Raw genomic sequence first — 19,147 nt, 5'->3', positions numbered from 1 at the left:
AATTACACTTCTATTCTTTGAGAACAAATTCCTTCTAGGTAGAATATTTGGGGTTTCTAGATGGAGGCAGGAATCCACTCTCTTCCCCCATTATCTCCTTGTTCTCGACCACAAATGGGCAGAATCTGATGCCTTTCATAGCTTCTTTTACTTTATATCCTTCTGTTCTAACACCAATCACAGTATCCCTCTCTACAAATTACTCAAATACTCCTTTCTCCTTTCTTATTTCTATACCTTTTTGGGTCTTACCAAAATCTTTACTGCTCTTCTCCTTACTTTTCTAAGACGACTCCTCTCTTCAGTCCTTTCTAAGGACACCATTAACAGCATCCCTCTCTAACCAAAATCATGATCTCATCACCCATCACTAATTTTTTGTAGGTCTCATAAAAATCACAATATCACCATCACCCTTTATTCTTCTACTTTTTCTAAAGTCTCCTCTCACTTGTAATGGTCTGTGGGTCTCATGCAAAGCATCACCTCTCTCACCATCCCTATATCTTACAGATATCTTCTCCCAACATTTCTAGGACTCCCCTCTTATCTTCTTTTTAACTCATGTCCTATGGGTCTCAGGAAAAAAAAAAAAAAACCAACAACAACAACAATAAATGATATCCCAAACACTCGTATATAGAAGGATAGGAACGTTGATGAACAGGATTTGGGCACAACAGCTAGACCTGTGACCGCGTCCACTGTCTTTCCTAACCCTGAGCGCTAATTGTATACAAAGTAAATAGAACCTAGGACACTCTGATGGACAGTCCAATTTGAAATATATCATGACCCAAACTCAAAAGGTAGGACCTAAGAGTCTACCAAAGCATGATCGAACTTATAAGGGGTCCGAATGGATTATGACCAAAACATAGGTGGACCCATTGTACATCCCCTATTCTCTGTATTGTTATTTCTCTCTCTTTGCCACTGCTTTATGGAATATAGATGTCATTTTCTTTTGTACATTTGCGCTCTATATGGCTTTTCTTCTGAAGAGATACTTCTCAAGGAAAGTAACCTAAGCTGTGGGCATAAAGAAGTTACTTCTCATATAAAACTTGGAGGAGAGAGTAGGTCCGGAAATTTATAAAATGGGAGGGCATTTTGCTCTAAGCTGTCTTCTGGCATCTTTAGGCAAAAGAGTCAAAAGATGAATTCTATTATACTTTCTAATATTCACGATTTGAAAGGTTATTTTGGCAGTGGAGGGGAGGAGTGTGATGTAGTGAAGTAAAAGTTTGTCAAAATACAATGTTGTTGGCCCATCGCATCCGTGGTAGTTGGTTAGTGTGGTGATAAGTTTTGAGAAAATTAGCATTGTGCACAAATAAACAGGAAAGTATAAACAGGCCACAAGATAAACACCGAGATTTTACGTGGTTCGACCAAGATCCTAGGGATCTCCTCATTATGTTATATTAGATCGATTTGTCTCAAAAAGTGAGGCTGATTAGGTAGTGATAAAGATTTTGATGGGAACTGTTATACGCTAATGGGGTTTTTATATGGTGTCTGCACTCAGGAGCAAGTATGGTGGGGAGGACATGGTTCGATGATCCAAACTATACATTTGTCAAGATGATAATAATCATCCGATGTAGAGGGAGGTGGAAGATTCATACTTCCCATTCACCCCAGGACTGATTGGAACTGAGGATCATCTCTATAGAATGATCCTAACCGCCGAATCTGTAGAGGGATTACTATAATAGAAGCCTCCACACGTCGGCTAGTTAGGATCATCCTATGGAGATGATTTTTGGGGTCACCCTCTCTAATCTGGCCCCAACAAATGAATGGTATGGATCATCGAACCACATGGGCCCCACTGTTTTAAAAATAATCTCACCATATTAAAACTCTAAGTGAGCATGCATTTTTCCCTCAGATATACATTGGCAAGGAAAAGCACATGTGGGGCCCACTTGTTGATAATGTAAACCATTGGCCACTTGGACCCCACATGGATAGCTTTCTGAGCAACTATCCTGCAAGTCATAAGAATTCACTGAATTATGCATCCTTTTAAAGGATAATTAAAAGAGAAAAAGGCCATGGTGTAATTCATATGGGAAGTTAGCAGTATCATGATCAAGATTCTGTTATTGAGCTCCAGAACAAATTTACTGATAAAAACAAAGTTGAAAATCACTGCCCTGCCAAAGTGAAAAAAAACACACAATATCACACTACAGAGGCAAAATAGTTGAAATTTCAAGGTAGCAAAAACAGTGATGAGATGCATATGACGGGTAAGACATGAAGAAAATTGATTTGAGACAGGAAATACAAACAACTTTTTTTCAATACTGTACAAACCCAGTAATTCAATTACTTGAGCTTTTTTTCTTCAGTCAAGATACGTTTCTGGAAATCAGTCACCATTCGCGGCAGCCCTTCCCGCAGCGTTATCTTTGGCTCCCAATTCAGAAGCTCCTTTGCTTTCATAATATCTGGTTTTCGTTTATGCGGGTCATCTGCGGTATTTGCTTTAAATTCAATGGTCGCACTAGAGTCGATCGTGGTTTTGACGACCTATATGGATAAAAGAGTTGTTGTTTAAGCTAAATCAGAACTACAAATAAAGATAATCACACATCAGAAACTATATATCTATAATTTATGAACGCACCTCGGCAAGCTCTAACATGGTGAACTCCCCGGGATTTCCCAAGTTGAAAGGCCCGACATGTTCGCTTTCCATTAGTGCTACCAACCCATCAACCTGTAAATTTGCATGTAAACGTCAATAAGGGGGTACTTTTATTATCACTTGGAATTTGAGGTCAAGGATAATACATAATTATCAGCCAAGAGGTTTAATGAAACAAGTTTCTTGACATTTGAATACTACGCGAGGAGAAGCACCTGTCACGAAGATGGCAATTTGAAAACAAAAGTAGAGGCAGTATTGAAAGTCCAAAGCAGAGAATTAGTTTGAAGCGAGAGTCAAAGAACAATCTAGGCAGATAACAAGAGCAGAAAAGAAAAGCAACTTTGAAAATGTTGACTGATCTTACACATGCGAGGTGGCAGAGCTGAATACCCGGATGCTTGGAAACATGTGTTTATGGACTAATTGTTTGCCTTGAGTGTTGTGCTATGGATAGAAAATTCACAAATTAATCCATGATAGCCCCAACACACCATTGATGGCCTATGCTTGAAGATGGACCAAACACAATGCAAATGAGCTATAGCATACTTAGATCAATCATACCTTGGAGGATCAACCAAGGAGAAGCTCAACATTAGTCATCTCAAAGCATTGAACAAACAAAGGAAGATCAATGAAGGCGAAAGCTTGTGAATCAACAACATGCAAAGGAGCTTAAACCAAATGGTGGCATCATCCTTGGAAGGTGTCAAGCAAAGAAGCTCAACCTTGAGGATCCCAAAGCAATCCATGCACTCAAAGAGAAGATCAAGCAATGGCTACCTCAAGAGTTCATTCAAGAGAGTGGTAAAAAGGTTAGATTGTATCACCTATCACTCTTGTGTTTTCTCTTATCAAGGCACATCTTAAAACCCCTTAAAAATATATTTTTCAAAGAGACTAATACACCCTTTAAAGACTTAAATGGATAAGTGAACGGCCAAAGTAGTGTACCAACATGTTGGGACCCATATGGCATTCAACACAACATTGAAAAAAACAGAGTTCCGAAGAAACAACATGGACCAGCAACTAAATCCTATCAAAACTTGTTTAAACTATTTTCAAATATTTTTGAAAATATTTTTAACAGATATCTTTCATTTTTCTCATATCCTTAGAGTATAAAAACGTCGAAATCCGACAAGAAACGAAGGAGATATGAATTTTTTTAAGTAGGAAGCATATTGCTGGAAATCCAGTCTCGGAGCTCCGAGAATTTTTCTCGGAACTCCGAGACATTTCTCGGAGCTCAAAGAAAACAACCAGGGACAAAAAAAATATATAGCCGTTGTGGCCCAACGGCTAGTTGACTGTTTGACCCAGTTTTGACTGTTTTGCCCCCCAAACGGTCATATTGAGTTGGGACTTCATATATACCCATTCAAAGAGTCTAAAAGAGATAATGAACATGGTCCAACTCTAACAAACCCTTGAAAATTATTTGACCATCATTTTTGGGTTTTTCTCTCCCACTTCTCTTTGTGCCTTGATTTTGTCTTGATTTTGAGAAATCATTTGAGAATGGATTAGGCTATACTTTGTACATCTATTTGAGAGATTTGGAGTGAGCTTCAACTTGCATTGTAGCCTACATAGAGGCAAAGCTTTTAACTTCTTCATCGTTGTAAATTTGGCGAAAGGAACGCCGTGTAAGTTCCTTGGAGAGTTTGGAATCGGTGGCAAGGGCATCTGTGTTTAATTCCCTTTGGTGAAGCGCTTAGAACTCGGCGAAGTAGGAGAGTCGGTGTAAAGGTGGCAAGGGCATCCTCATTTAATTCCCTTGAGTTATAAAAGCCTTGGAGCCGGACGTGGTGGAGACTTCAATAGTGGAAGCCCTCAAGTGCGACCTTGAGTAGAATGGAGTAGGCCGTTGGCCAAACCACTATAAATCTTTATGTCACTTATGATGGTATTTCTCTCTCTCACTCCCTCTCTCACTCTCTTATTTGTGCTTTGCATTACATATTTAGAATTGAGTGAGTTAACATTGGCATTTTACTTAAATACCTCTGCATTGCTAATTAGGCCACTAAATCTCCTAAATTAAGTGTGTTGTTTAACAAGGATTTTTAAGCTTATATTATATTTGTGATATTTGATTAAGCTTAACTATTTCAACTTAATTAACAAGAGATAAAACAAAGGGATAAAACTAGAGTGATTTTCGTAAGAGTTTTCAAAAGAAAAAGTTTTTATAAAGACACCCAATTCACCCCCTCTTGGGTTGCATAGTGGGATTTCACTTGGTATCAAAGCTAAAGGCTCTTATATAGATTTTTGAACTTTTAAATTTCTTCAAGAGAAAAGATCTATTTTGGCAACCCCAATGGATTTTGAGAAATGCCAATCCTATCTTACTCCTCCATTATTTGATGGAACAAGCTATGGATCATGGAAAGTTAAAATGTTATTCTTTCTCAAATCCCTAGATTGTGAAATAATGCATATAATTAAAAAAGACTTCACCTTGCCTAAAAAATGCAACAAGCTTGCTTTGAAAATATTTTCTTTGAATTCTAAAGCTATAATTACATTGTGTAGTGGAATTTCTAAAGATATCTTTGTAAAAATATCTTCATGTGTTAATGCAAAAGAAATTTGGACTACACTTGCGAACATCTATGAGAAAAATATTTGTCCTAGTGCATTTATTGATATATACAATGGCTGTCATACTGGAACTAACTGCTTTTTCTAAATAGTGTTTCCATGTACAGCAAGCTATGTGTAGGAACAGCCGTAGTCTGCTGGGGAGTTTTGTTTATTTTATGAGGATGTTTTTTGTGGAAATTGCGCATTTAGGTACACAATACCCAGCCAATTATATAAAATAATGAGCAAATTTATGAAAAGATCTCTCAACATCATGCTCACATTACATTTTATACTTTTCAAAAATTTAAGTGTTTGCATGTGGAACCACCCACCCCCACCCTTAATGTTGGACCAAGTTGTACCTCACTGCAAGCTCGGTGTTTGAAGAAATCCATGGCATGATACAGATATGGGTATCCCATACCGTGTGATAACACTCGAGAAAAAAAGAAAAGAAAAGAAGAAATCATGAGATTTAACTTAGGAGGAATGCTAGTCGCATACGCAAGGTCTGCATGTGCACCTCAAACGCACTGGCAGATCTATAGGTGAAAAACAGTTAGGGTGATAATAAACAATCTTCAATACCAAAAGAAAGTCATGTGAGACATGTCCGCATGTTTAGGGTGTCTGCAGACCGCGCATCTGTAGCTAGCAATCCTCTTAAACATAGTCAAAGGAACTAATAATAAATTGATTATAGCATCTACAATAAACAAACAAAACACACTGAAAATGTTGATAGCAATTGCAAGTATACGACACTAATAATACTCATTTAGAGAGAAGATTATACATTTCAGTGTTTAAAATCTAGTTAACACAATAACTCATCCCAAGTAAAACTGAGTTGACTCATGCGAATTAATGATTGAGGCAGTGAGTTTTTAATTAACTTGGGCTAGTCAAACAAGTTTTTGATTGATTCGGTTGGACCAAAACTGAGTTGACTTGGGCCAGTTCTTAAACGGTGGTTGATTCATCGAATGTAAGTATCCATGAAGTAGCTGGAACAATATCAATATCATATCTTTCAATACAATTGTTGTGTCCATAGAAGCTTCGAGATATCAGGTATCGGGGTTAATTCATCGAATGTAAGTATCCATGAAGCAGCTGGAACAATATCAATATCATATCTTTCAATACAATTGTTGTGTCCATAGAAGCTTCGAGATATCAGGTATAGGGGTAAAGGCTTCCTTAGACATTCTTGTGTAGAGGGTCCTATGACACCATCAGGCAACCTCATTTGACATGGATAATATGAAAATTCGGTTCCCTAGAAATCCTTTAAAAATAGCTGGACACTGCATGCAACATAAGATGATGACTTTCCCCTCGAAGAGCAGTCATTTCATCTGATAAATGTCCTTGTGATGCAGGAGAGTCCATCAACCGATGAGCCTGGTGATTTAAACCCTAACTGTTGAGAAAATCCGACGGGCGGATCCGATACGATCGTGCACAAACTAAACGGAAAAGTAAAACAATAAAACAAGCCACAAGATGAACACTGAGATTTTACGTGGTTCAGCCAAGCCTACGTCCACGGGCAAGAAACACAATCTTCCACTATGAGAAAAAAACTAAATATAAGGCTTACAATGGATTTAACCTGCAACCCTTTCCTTGCTTCTCAACCTAGGACCGAACAAGAGAGTAACCCAAGAGAAAACCCTAATGCTCCGTTTGGTTGCCAGCAAAATTTTTATCCTAGGAGCTTTTTAATCCCAACAGTGAAGTCAACGGGATTTGCTAGGTTTTTTTTTTTCCTACAATTCCTAAAATTCCCGCCAAAATTTAGGGGTGTCATTACCAAATATGGGAAGGGAGGAGAGAGAGGGAAGAGAGAGAGAAAGAGAGAGGACATCATTCCCTAGGAAAGAAAAAGAGGGGACAAGTAGTCCATGTCATACTCATAAGCAATCATGACAAGAGTGGGATTAAAAAAATTCTAGTGCTAAAAGGCAACCAAACATGGGATGGGACGAAAATTTTACTAAAAACTTCCTAGGGGTTTTGTAGGAAAGAAATGACAAGCCAAGTTTGTGCCATTGTTAAAACATGGTAGTGCCAATATCAACACTCCTTTAATTTAGGTTAGTGGGCTTATTATATTCGCACTGCCATTGTTTTTTTTTTTTTAATGACATATGGTATCCCCACCCCAATTTTAGGGGCAGGACTATTCCCTACGGATGCTCTCAATCACCGTGAACCATGCACATTGAGTAAGACCGGGGGATTCAACATCACGTCAATGGGGAGCATACCCATGACTTTAAAACAAAGAGCCACACCCGTACAGCCGTACAGGTTAGCACTGCCATATTTTGACAATGAGGAGTGCTTACTTTCTTTTTTTCGAGAGCTTTTTGAGAAGAGAGCTGCTAGGGAGACCAGGAGTGGAACTGAGAGACGAACCCAACAAATCCCCACATGCCACATTGCATGGGACGGTAGTTCTGCCACATTTATGGTCTATTTGGTTGCCAGTAAAATTTAAAACCTAGGAAGTTTTTAGTAAAATTTTCGTCCCATCCCATGTTTAGTTGCCTTTTAGCACTAGATTTTTTTTAATCCCACTCTTGTAATGATTGCTTATGAGTATGACATGGACTCCTTGTCCCCTCTTTTTCTTTCCTGGGGAATGATGTCCTCTCTCTTTCTCTCTCTTCCCTCTCTCTCTCCTCTCTTCCCATATTTGGTAATGACACCCCTAAATTTTGGCGGGAATTTTAGGAATTATAGGGGGAAAAAAAACCTAGCAAATCCCGTTGACTTCACTGTTGGGATTAAAAAGCTCCTAGGATAAAAAATTTACTGGCAACCAAACAGAGCAAGAGAAAACCAAGAGATAGACCTGAGAGAAAACCCGAGAAGAAACCCAAAAGAAAATAAACCATCTTCCTCTTTCTCCTCTCTCTCTTCCCTTCTATCTTCCTCTTCTCTCTCTCTCACGTTCCCACAAGAGGTAGCCGGCACATCTCTTGCGCAATACACTTGCCGCACTCTTTCCTACCAAAGAGAGACAATTTATAATTATCTCGGTTTTCTATAAATAAAAAAAACCCAAAACATTTATATTTTGCCTTCAGCTTTCCACCGACTTCCCACATGGGAAATAAGGCAACTTTCCCAACATAAACCCTAATTCTCTTACAGTTTTTACATTTGAGAGAATCTTGTGCTTGTAATTATTCATTAGTGTCTATATTTCAATATAATCAAAAACTAGTTGACAATAAAATGTTTTAGAAGAATTGGAGCAAAATGATATCAGTACGTTTTCCCTTTTTCCCTTGGTGATTCTCGTTTTCCCCAAATCAGACTAAACCTTTTAACTCACCCTTCCCATACCAGTTGTTTGTGGAAATGCTTTAGTGGGTGCCCAAGCATGGAAGTCCCCAAGGTGGGTGCCCACCCGATAGAGTGGACATTTCCCAACAATAGCGCCCCCATTAAAACACCCAAATCTCCCTATCCCTCCTCCCCTAGGGGTGCAACTTGGGTCGGGCTCAACCCGAACCTGACGGTTCAACTCGATTTTGGCTCGGGTTGGGTTGGCATTTCCTTGGGTTGGGTTGGGTTAGGGTTAGGGTTGGGAAAAGCCAACCGAATTTAATTTCGGGTTGGGTTAGGGTTGAGGCCTTGGCAACCCGACCCGAATCCGACCTCGGTCCTCTAATTTTATCTTGATTTTCTATGGGTTATTGTATTTTTCTATTTGGCCCAAGAACCCGAACCAACCCGACCCGATTTTGGTTAGATGGCTTGGGTTAGGGTTGAGAAATTTCGAGACGGGTTGGGCTAGGGTTTATCATCCTCAACCCAAGGCCCGGGTTGGGTTGGGTTGGGGGAATGCCATCTCGAGTTGGGTTAGGGTTGGAATCAACCCGACCCGAGTTGCACCCCTATCCTCCCCTGATCCTTCACCCTCCACAACCACCCATAGTATCTTTCGCAGCTTCAGCTATGAAACAGATCCACCTTCCAAAATTGTCTCTGGCGGTGAAAAAAACCTGCAAAGACTTCAAATGGAGAACCCACCAGGTATCTCAACGATGATGACATCCGGAAAGGCTAAGCCCCATGGAGACTTTCATTGATTGCGAGGTGTTCATATGGCAGACCTCCATTGAACACGATCAAGAGTTCAAGACAGCACTTAAGAGCAGTTTTTTCCTTATTGAAGAACCTATCATGATAGTGATGGACCAAAGACACTTGCTCATTCGCCTGGGGAATGATCAAGATTTTATGTGTTTGGCTCTCAAACAACATGAAAATACAAGGATTCCTGCTCAGATTCTTGAGATGGACCCCGGACAACTACCCAGGTGCGGAACCACCAATCAGTGTTTAAAAACTCGTTGACTCAACTAGAAACTCACACAAGTCGACTCCATTTTACCTTGGCTGCATTCCGTGTTGCACCGCATCCACATTCTACGTTTTGCCCTACAGAGTCAATAAAAACTCCTTTGACTCACCCGAGTTATGACAGCGTCAACCGCGTTCTTGCCACGTCTGCGCCGAGTCAACAAGGATTTTTCTTGGCCGCATTACGCGTCACATCCGCATTATTAAACACTGCCATCAATAGCTCCTGTATGAATCAATCCAGACTCCCCCTCTTCTGTTTCAACAAGGAATTCCTGGTTTCGGTGGGAAGTACTATAGGTCGGATCTTGAAGATTGATGGCCCTACAAATCATGGAACCAGAACAGATGCTGCAAGACTATGTCTAGAAATAAAAGTTAACTCATCCCTGCCTGAATGATCTGGATTGGCTTCTCAAAGGACCAGGGAAGATGGCAGAAGGTGCTCTACAAAACATTCCTAGTTACTGCACGAGATGCCTAAAACTCTGTCATATCCAGGACAACTGTAAATCCTGTCCTTCCCCTCAAGCTTTGGAGGTACAGGGGAAACCAAAAAAAACCCCATCATTGATTCTACTAATGCACCTCCTCGCCCTCCACAGAAAGACAACTCCCAAATCTGGATCCCAGCAGGGAAAAAGAAAGGAAAAACACTTCCAAGACAAATAGGAACAAAATGCAAGAAAAGGAAAAGCAATAATTATTGGCAAATCAGGCAGCGACATTGGCTCGGGTACTGAATTTGATGCGGCAGTAGATGAAGTTGAGGCTATTACTGATCAGCTTTCATACTTGGCCAGACTCAGGAAGGAAATCATGCCAGATTTGGATGTTCCAAATGAAACTACCCCAATTGAAAGCCAACCTACACTTTCATCAGAAGGCACAACAGTCTCCATCTCACCTCATAGAGAAAAGGAATCTAGTATCCCGCTATTTCCTGCAGGAACCCCAACAGCTCCCATAACCTCAGAGAAACAAAGAACAAGAACGGTCTCCACCTCTACAGAAGTCTCACTTGATCTAAGTCACAAGCCACCCCAACATCAATCATCCATACCATTATCAATGACCTCAAATATGGAGGGTCCAAAACTACTGGCGTTGGTACAATGCCTTCTCCGAAATCATAACAAAAGCAGTACAATGCCACCTTCAAATTCATAAGAAAAGCAATCTAAGGGTGCTCCGAATGATGAGCTCTTCCATTTGCTCAGTTGAAGCATAGATATGATAATAACAGTTGGTGCATTTCAAAAAATAAAGTTTAGCTAAGATATGTATTACCATTGATTGAGATAAAGACGATATGTAAGATGGATCAAGCAGGGGTATTATAAAAGGATGGTAACTCCACAAGTCAATTGTCAATAATGAAGTCTAGAATGATATATCATGTTTCTGAAAAAAAAAGAAAAAAGAATAAGTTGGTATAAGTCTATGAAGTACCAAATCAGAAACATATTGAAAGCTCCGGGTTTGTTTTCCATCACCATAAACTGTCAATGGCTGTCTACGGAGAGCCTGTAAAAAAACAGCAACCACATTAAAACGTTTTCAAATCCATTACAATAGAGAGCTATAAACCACAGAACTCCAGTTAGACTCAATTAAGAGCAAACCTGAGCAACAAAATTGCTAACAACACGCCCGTCATCTATACACATGCGAGGCCCATATGTATTGAAAATGCGAGCAATACGAACCTGAAAACATCACATTATCATATTACTTCCATGCAGATTTTACAGTAGCTACTGAGTACAATATATATGCACGAAAGATGGGAATGTGTGAGCGAGAAAGTGCAATATATAGCATCTGCATTCAGAACTCAGTCACATATTGCCTCCGACTGGGTACTTCAAATGTCAATTCTTCAATCATACAGAACATGTAGGAAGGCAATAAACACAGTAGGATCTTCCAATGTTCATTAAAACATGAACCACAAAAGTAGAACTATCCTGCAAAGAAAAAGATTAGAGGAAAGCTCATCGTGATTTTGGCTAATAAGTGTTTCTCCTCCCTGTACAATCATAGCAAGAGATTCTGACACAGATTTTAAGTTATAAACAAACAGATGATTTATCCAGAATCAAGATGCAATTCAACAAAACATATACCAAAGTCAGCACTGAGAAAGCTTTATATACAACACCATGGAGATCATAGGGATACTCGCGCAGAACACCCAATAGGAACGGTTCTACAGGTGATATGAAAAGTTACCATGCCCTATCAGGCTAATTCTCAAAACTTCACATCGAAAATTGACACAAAGCATCTCCACTGCCTCAAAGTGATATTTGAAACCAATTAAGAACAAGAGAGGCGAGGATCACAAGGCCTGGAGCTGTTGCTATTCAGTATTTTTGCGAGTATAATTGTGTTAAGCCAAATCTAAGAGAACAAGGGCAAGCTCAAAAAAGATGGCCCTTTAATGAAGAAAATGCTAGAGATGCTGGAAAAGAAGAGTAGAAAGAGATCCAGTGCCTCTAATGACAATACACACCAGAAACAACTGTCCATCCAATAGCAGCAAGAACACTCTAAATCTCGCAAAGAAGGCATCTTACAATAGCTCAACAGCAGCAAGAACCCCCTAAATCTTAGGCATTCAGAGACAATAGCTAACAAGACTATGTGAGAAGAAATATCTACGAGGTAATTCATGAAGAACACTTTAGATAAGGAGTAATTCACCTATCAAGTAATTCCGATGGCCAATAATAGGAACAATGGAGAGTGTGTATTCTTTCCTCAATTCTTATCATCATGGTACAGTATATCCCTAAACATCAACGAATACCCTTTTGATATAGTTTAATAACTCATTTTTTATCCTTGATATCTTCACAGCAGGATCATCATGAAGTCTTTTGGAGAACATCCTCCTCAACCTTCAACATCTTTTCACCATTAGATCATCATGAAGTCTCTTCCAGAAAGATCATCTTTGAACTTTAACATTTTCCCTATTGAATATTATGAAGGGTTTCTCAGAAAAGGACATCATTGATCCATGAGGTTGCACGCCATTAGATTCTTGACAAGTGACTTGTGAAGAAGATCATCTTTGATCCAAAATTTATTGTCATGCATATTATTATTATGTAAGGGGTTTAATTATAAGTTGTAAGGGCATAATAGTCCTTTTGTATTGTAAGTATCCCCAATAATCACTTTCACATGTTCACAGTTTTTCTCTCTCTCCCCCTCCCTCCCTCTTCTCTTCTCCTCTATTCTCTTCTCTTCCTGTCTGGTCTGAAACTCTAAATCATTCAACAATATTTTCAACTTGGTATCAGAGTAAAGAGATAGCCTCTGTTCACTGGAAACCCTCTTTTTGGCTAATTGAAGAGAGAGAGAGAGAGAGAGAGAGACTCATCAACCTCTTTTGTGATCCTCAATTGTGCAAACACCCTCTCAACTCAAAAAATCCTAGTGAGAAAAAGAGGAAGGGAAAACCTGAGATTTGTCCTCCTTTTCCCTTTTACCTTACCTTAACCGAACCCCATTACCTTTAATCATGACCCCTTTACGCACCACCTCAGATCGTGTTGACCTCTGCATCATTTGGTATCAAAGCTTACGCTACTGCACTCTGCATCAAATACGAATCAAAATGTCAAATTTTAATGAAAGATTACATAGACACGAATTTCTTGATTGGAAAGTTTGGAAATTCTTGGATTTTTTTAACCCGAATGCAAATTGTCAGAATTTTTTGCCCATTTTGGCTCTATTTTCTGATTGTTCTCTCTTCTTTTTTCTATAGATCAGATCAGTCCATATATGCACTTTCTTGGCTACATCAAAAATCTTATTCTCCTCCGTAACGACATTGTTAAGATCATCTTCCCTCCTATTATTTGTCTGGCGTACTCTGATAACTCCCGTCCTCTTTTGCAGAAGCTTTTTGTTGGTTGCATTGACGATGAATTGAATACTTGTGATATGATAAAAGAGAAAAGTTAGACTCCCAAGTAAATGTAGAATGCATAGAATGATGGAGAAATCTTCAAAGCATCTCTTTATTCATTGTTAGGTGTATAAGTAAGTACTGTCACCAATTTTTAAAAAGCTTGCCCAGGGATTATGGAGTGAATTGGTCTCAATTCCCAAAAATATTCTATGTATATGACATCCATCTCATTCTCGGCAATAACTAGCCAATGAAATGAATATTCTCAATTATTTCATTAATTCATTCATTTATGCACTCCAGAAAGGCATGGACCAAAGCCACGAGATTGCGTAGGATGAGTGAATCTTTCCAATTAAAGATTTAATTGTTTGTGTGCAGTGGCGTGTCTATTTATAATGACTTCGTTCATCAAAATGCAAGACCAAGAAATTCTATGAAGTAACTATAAGAAGTCTAGGGGCGGATAAGAATGAATGACCTGCCCTTGTGACAAGAATCTCTCATGCCTGTATTAATGCCCGCATAACCTCTCATGCTTTTCGAAATATTACTAAGTTGCCAATCTTATTCCCACTCACACTCTTAGTTAATATAGTAACTAGGTTCAATGAATCTAATGACCATTCTCGTCTATTTATTCGTAAAGTCTCTCCTAGTGAATCACCAGATGCAATTCACCCTGTTCCCACCCACCCCAACCCCTCTAGTGAAGGGGCCTGACAGACCAAAGTGATTCATACAGTTGTTGATAGTTTGATGTATATTGGCAATAACAAGATATGCAATGAGTCTACGCTGGAGAGAGAGGATCATAAGGAGTTTTGGAAGAGAACACTCTCAAAACCAACCGAGGTATGAAAGAAGCCCAATGTTGTCTGCATGTGGTATTTTATTAACTTGTCTCAACCATGCGAGAAAGGCGAACTTCTACCCTAAGGCTAAGAGGGAGATCGAAAAGATGGATTGTCACCCTAGGAATGGTCAATGGAGCTCCAATAGCAAGCAACTGCTGCAATTTGCACAAATGGAATGACGGGCTAGTTCAAACCCCTTGGTCAAGGGGTCATCTACCTATGAGTTGAAAGGGAGAATACGGGTGCCTAGCGAATAGCAGTTCTAATTAGTCGATGATTTTCAGGCAACGTCAATAAACCTTTTCTCTGAGTGGTAGAAATGGTCATTAAGAGAGAATGAATAGTGTTATGGGGCATTTGGAACAGTAGAAACAATATAATTTTTGAAGATAAAGAACAGAACCCCAATTGAAAATCAATCCTAAGAGACAGGGGAAGTCCGTCAGATAGTGTGCATCACGCGAGCTTTGAAAGGAAATTGGGTTAAAATTCATGAACTGAGATGTGGTGGCTAACCGTAACATTAGGGAGTCTGGTGGAGGTTTTTTTTTTTTTTTTTCCACGCTAGATGGGAGCCTTCCCCTTTAGATTCTATTAAATTAAATATTTACAGTAGTTATGAGGGTAACTTGGGGACAGTTGGTGTAGAAGGAGGTTTTGTGAATGCAATGGCGGAGATTGTTAAAGCACATTTTGGCTCACTTGGTATCCAATATTTTAATGAAGTATAGATTTGAAGAAATATTAACCGGCCCTTGCATTTCAAGGAGGAAGTAGTAGTAGGCGCCTCATGGGTGGAGGGCGACCTAGCTAACATGATTGCTTAAGCAACGAAATGAACTTGGAACCATGGTCAATAGCGAACAAAATCATGGAGGCGGTGGATCATTCTATAGAGCTGGTTCATTCTCTTAAGCACAAAGCAAGTAGAGCAAACAATATATTCAATAATCTTGGCAGGGAAAGAGTTGGTAAGGATGAGTTCATACTGGGCAAGAGCTACCAAATGGAGACAAAAAATCCATTTGGAGTGAGGGATCCCTTAGTTTTCTTAGTTTTATCATTGTTCCCTTGGTTTAGCTAGGCCATCTTGTCCTGTTTTCTTTGTATGTATTTTCTGACTTTAATATAATTACAGTTACTTCTCAAAACATCAACATAAATCAATAACAACGATCAAAATAATTCATACTATTCAAAAAAAAAAACATACGCTTACCACTACCATTAAAATAACAAAAGCAAAATATAAGATGCAGGAGCAACAATGAATTATTTAGAATGCATGTGGATACCATCTACATTCTTCAGAAGTCAGTGCTTCAGATTTGAATAATGCCATCTCTTAACATCGTATCATCAATAATGGTTCATTTGCAAAAGACTCAGAATAAGCTACCTCAACATTTGCCCCTCTATGATAATCCATTGCTAAAGTTTCGGCCGTTCGCTTTCCTTCATCATAACAGCTCCTTACACCTAAACAGGACCAAGTTGTAAAACTGATTAAATGTAATAATATATGACTATAAAGAGCCCGGGTCATTACAACACAACGATATATTATCTGTCCCAGGTAAAGATCATATCTGAAGGCGGGTACTAGGTGAAAACATGACATAGAAAATGAAGAATTTCATCTAACTTGATTTTTATGTCTCATGAAAGAATTTCATCTAGCTTAATTTCTATGTTTCCTCTCTATCTTGTATTGATAAAGTGTTGACATGAATAATGACAATGTGTAAGACAAACACTACAGCATACTCAATTATCAAAACTGACCGGGAGTAGAAGTGATGAGTAGCTCACCTATAGGGTTGACATTACCCCAGTATGTCTCCTTCTGAGGGTGCTCAAGTGGGTCACCATAAACTTCACTGGTACTTGTCAGCAAAAAGCGTGCCCCAATTCTTTTTGCAAGACCCAACATGTTCAAGGTCCCCATCACATTTGTCTTGTAATCAGAGTCAAGAATTGAACCAAAATTTGTAAAAAATGGTGTAAACTTAATCATACAAAGTGATAGGCCGCTATTTTCCAAGGATTAACAAGATTACCTTATGCAACCAGAATGCTTACAACTGATGGCCGACAAAATGCAATAAGTATAAAAAAAATTCTTGTCGATTTGCATTCAAGTAGCAAATTGGAAGATCAAATTCAAGGAAAAGGATTTCAAACAATTTAGAATAGACCACAAAGGAAAAAATCAAATTAAAATTACATATTAGAAACCCTTCATCATTCAAGTGAAGAACATGGCATCAGAATGATGAAGCATCCCCCCTTAACATGCATTATAAGCGAAGGAAGCACCAGAGGACCAATGCACAAAATGAAACTTAATCAAATACAAAAGGCAATCGATGTTTAAAAGCTAACTCTTACATTCAGAATAAGAGAAAGTTAATATTTTCAAAATTTCTTTGGCAGAGGTTTTTTCACACCAAATGCAAATTTTATCAGGGACAACTCCTTTTCCAGATATCCAAATCAATTCCACTTCAAATTTAGTTAAAGTGTCAAGATACCGTGTTTTAGAATCTAAGAGAGAAACCCAGGCATATAAACAGTCCACTTTTATCAAAATGAAAAAAAAAAAAAAAATCACACCCATAATAGCAAAAATACAAGCAAAACAAACATAATGTTGAGGATATGATTGTCTTGATGGGGTTATACTTGTAATGCACGGGCGATGCCGGGCACGCCAAGTGATAAATCTGATCAACCTCTAATAGTATCGGCTCGACCACGTCATGGCGTATCAGTTCAAATCTTGGATTCCCAAAATGATGCATTATATTCTCCTTCCTCCCAGTAAAGAAATTATCAATCACAATCACATTATCCCCCCTTTCCAACAACTTATCAACCAAATGACTCCCAACAAACCCCGCTCCGCCTGTCACAACAATCCTCAAAGATTTTTTTCGAATCCCCGTTGGAATTCGCTTATTCTTAACAAAATTCCCATATGGATTTACCAATTCATGATCAATGGGTATGGGAATTAAGTGGCGAATTTCGGTGGGGCCAAGTTTGGATAAGCTTGGCTGAAGCATAAAGAATATAGAGGCAATGATAATACCCACAAAAACAAATAATAATCTTTGTTCTCTTAAGAGGTAATTGACTGATCTTGGTAGTGATCTGGGTTTTTGGGTTTTGCCTGAATAAGGTGATGAGTGTGTTGGCATTTGAATTTCTTCATCTCTTCTGTGATTTAAGCTGGATTGCTTGTACAATTGCTTCATGTCTTTGTTCTACCTTTTTTTGAGAATTTGGGGGGTTTTAGACTGAGATTTGAGATCTAATCTAATCTAAAAAGTAATGAATTCAAGAAGAGTTTGAGATTACCTGGAGAGATCTTGGAAAGGGTTTTCTGGGTTTCTCTCGTAAAATCGTTTTCAGTGAGATTTCACGCGAGATTCTTGGATTGAATGATGAGGAGCGATGGGGGCTTCTTCTGTTTTTTCTTAGTGTAGAGAGAAGGGAGAGACGAAAACCGGTCACGTGAGTGTCACGTATCAATGATATTTTCTTATTTGAGGTGTTACCTTTTCTCTCGTTCCTCTCTCTCTCTCTCTCTCTCTCTCTCTCTCTTCAACATCCTTTTCACATCCTCATGAGTTTCCTTTCTCCTCATTGAATTTTTCCTTTTCTATTTGATTTTTTTTTAAATATCTAAAAAGTCCCGAAAAAAACTAAAAATAATTGAGGACCCTTTAAGATTCTTTTTTATTCTATTTCCATGATAAAAACAACAATTTTATCATTAATTTCTAATTATGTGATGAGTTTTATCTTATAACTAATAAAGCCGTTGAGTTTGACCTCTCATTGGTTGAATTTTTGTTTTCGATTTGAAAAATATTTGAAAATGTCGGAAAATTTTCAAATTTCGTTGGGAACACTTTTAAGACTATTTACATTCCCAACTCTATGACAAAATCATCAAATTTTTATCATTAATTTTCCAATTATGTGATATTTTTATCTTATATCTAAGGGTATCGTATTTTAGTTTTTGTTTTCTATTTGAAAATATTTAAAGATATCAAAATAAACTTCCAAAATCTCAAAAAATGTAGAGAACATTTTAAAACTCTTTTTATTCTATTTCTATTACGAGAAAACTATTTTCTATAATTAATGTTATATTTATGCGATGATTTTCATCATATAACTAAGGGTCATTAAATTTCCCATCTCGTAGTTGAGTTTTTGTTTTCTATTTGAAAAATATTTATAAATGTCAACGGAATCTTCAAAACCCCAAAAATTATTGGGAAATTTCAAGACGCTTTATATTCCCATTTTCATGATGAAAACACCACAATTTTGTCATTAATTTTCCAATTATGTGATATTTTCATTTTATAACTATGAGGTCATTGAATTTCCATCCGGCCCCAGCTCTTCCCTTGAAGAGATGAGGTAGAGAGAGAGAGAGAGGGAAATGATATTTGCGCCGAGTGTTTCAATAAACATGCGCTCCACTTGTTTGTCGTGTAGTATTTAAAGGGTTTCAAGAGCTTTTTGAGAACCGTAATATCCTGAAATCTCTTTAAATACTATACGACAAACAAGTGGAGCGCTTGTTTATCGAAACACCTTCCCGCTGATATCATTTCCCATAGTAAAATTATGACACTTTGTAGCTTGCAGTACGAGTGTTATTTCTAATGTATGCAGAAGGATAGC

General features: G+C 38.3%; 1 protein-coding gene across 1 annotated transcript; it reads right to left on the bottom strand.

The window, feature by feature from the left end:
- Positions 1–2,097: 2,097 nt before the first annotated feature.
- UXS1 (UDP-glucuronic acid decarboxylase 1) lies at positions 2,098–18,039 on the bottom strand. Its single transcript, XM_077358883.1, has 7 exons — positions 17,087–18,039; positions 16,250–16,401; positions 15,837–15,916; positions 11,275–11,358; positions 11,102–11,176; positions 2,642–2,734; positions 2,098–2,544 (listed from the first exon to the last, which is right to left on the bottom strand). The coding sequence occupies exons 1-7, from the start codon at positions 17,695–17,697 to the stop codon at positions 2,341–2,343; spliced, it is 1,299 nt and encodes a 432-aa protein (XP_077214998.1). The 5' UTR covers positions 17,698–18,039; the 3' UTR covers positions 2,098–2,340.
- Between the last annotated feature and the right edge of the window lie 1,108 nt (positions 18,040–19,147).

This window comes from Tasmannia lanceolata, unplaced genomic scaffold (genome assembly GCF_043159265.1).
Source record: "Tasmannia lanceolata isolate RefF3 unplaced genomic scaffold, GAP_Taslan_0.1 ptg000018l, whole genome shotgun sequence".
NCBI lineage: Eukaryota > Viridiplantae > Streptophyta > Magnoliopsida > Canellales > Winteraceae > Tasmannia > Tasmannia lanceolata.
This window is presented reverse-complemented; position numbering and strand designations above follow the sequence as displayed.

Coding starts and splice junctions, on each gene's coding strand:
- UXS1 (XM_077358883.1), bottom strand. CDS start 17,697: ATGAAGCAATTGTACAAGCAATCCAGCTTAAATCACAGAAGAGATGAA. Junction 11,359..15,836: donor ATAGAGGGGCAAATGTTGAG/GTAGCTTATTCT, acceptor TGATGTTTTCAG/GTTCGTATTGCTCGCATTTT. Junction 11,177..11,274: donor TTAGCAATTTTGTTGCTCAG/GTTTGCTCTTAA, acceptor GTTTTTTTACAG/GCTCTCCGTAGACAGCCATT.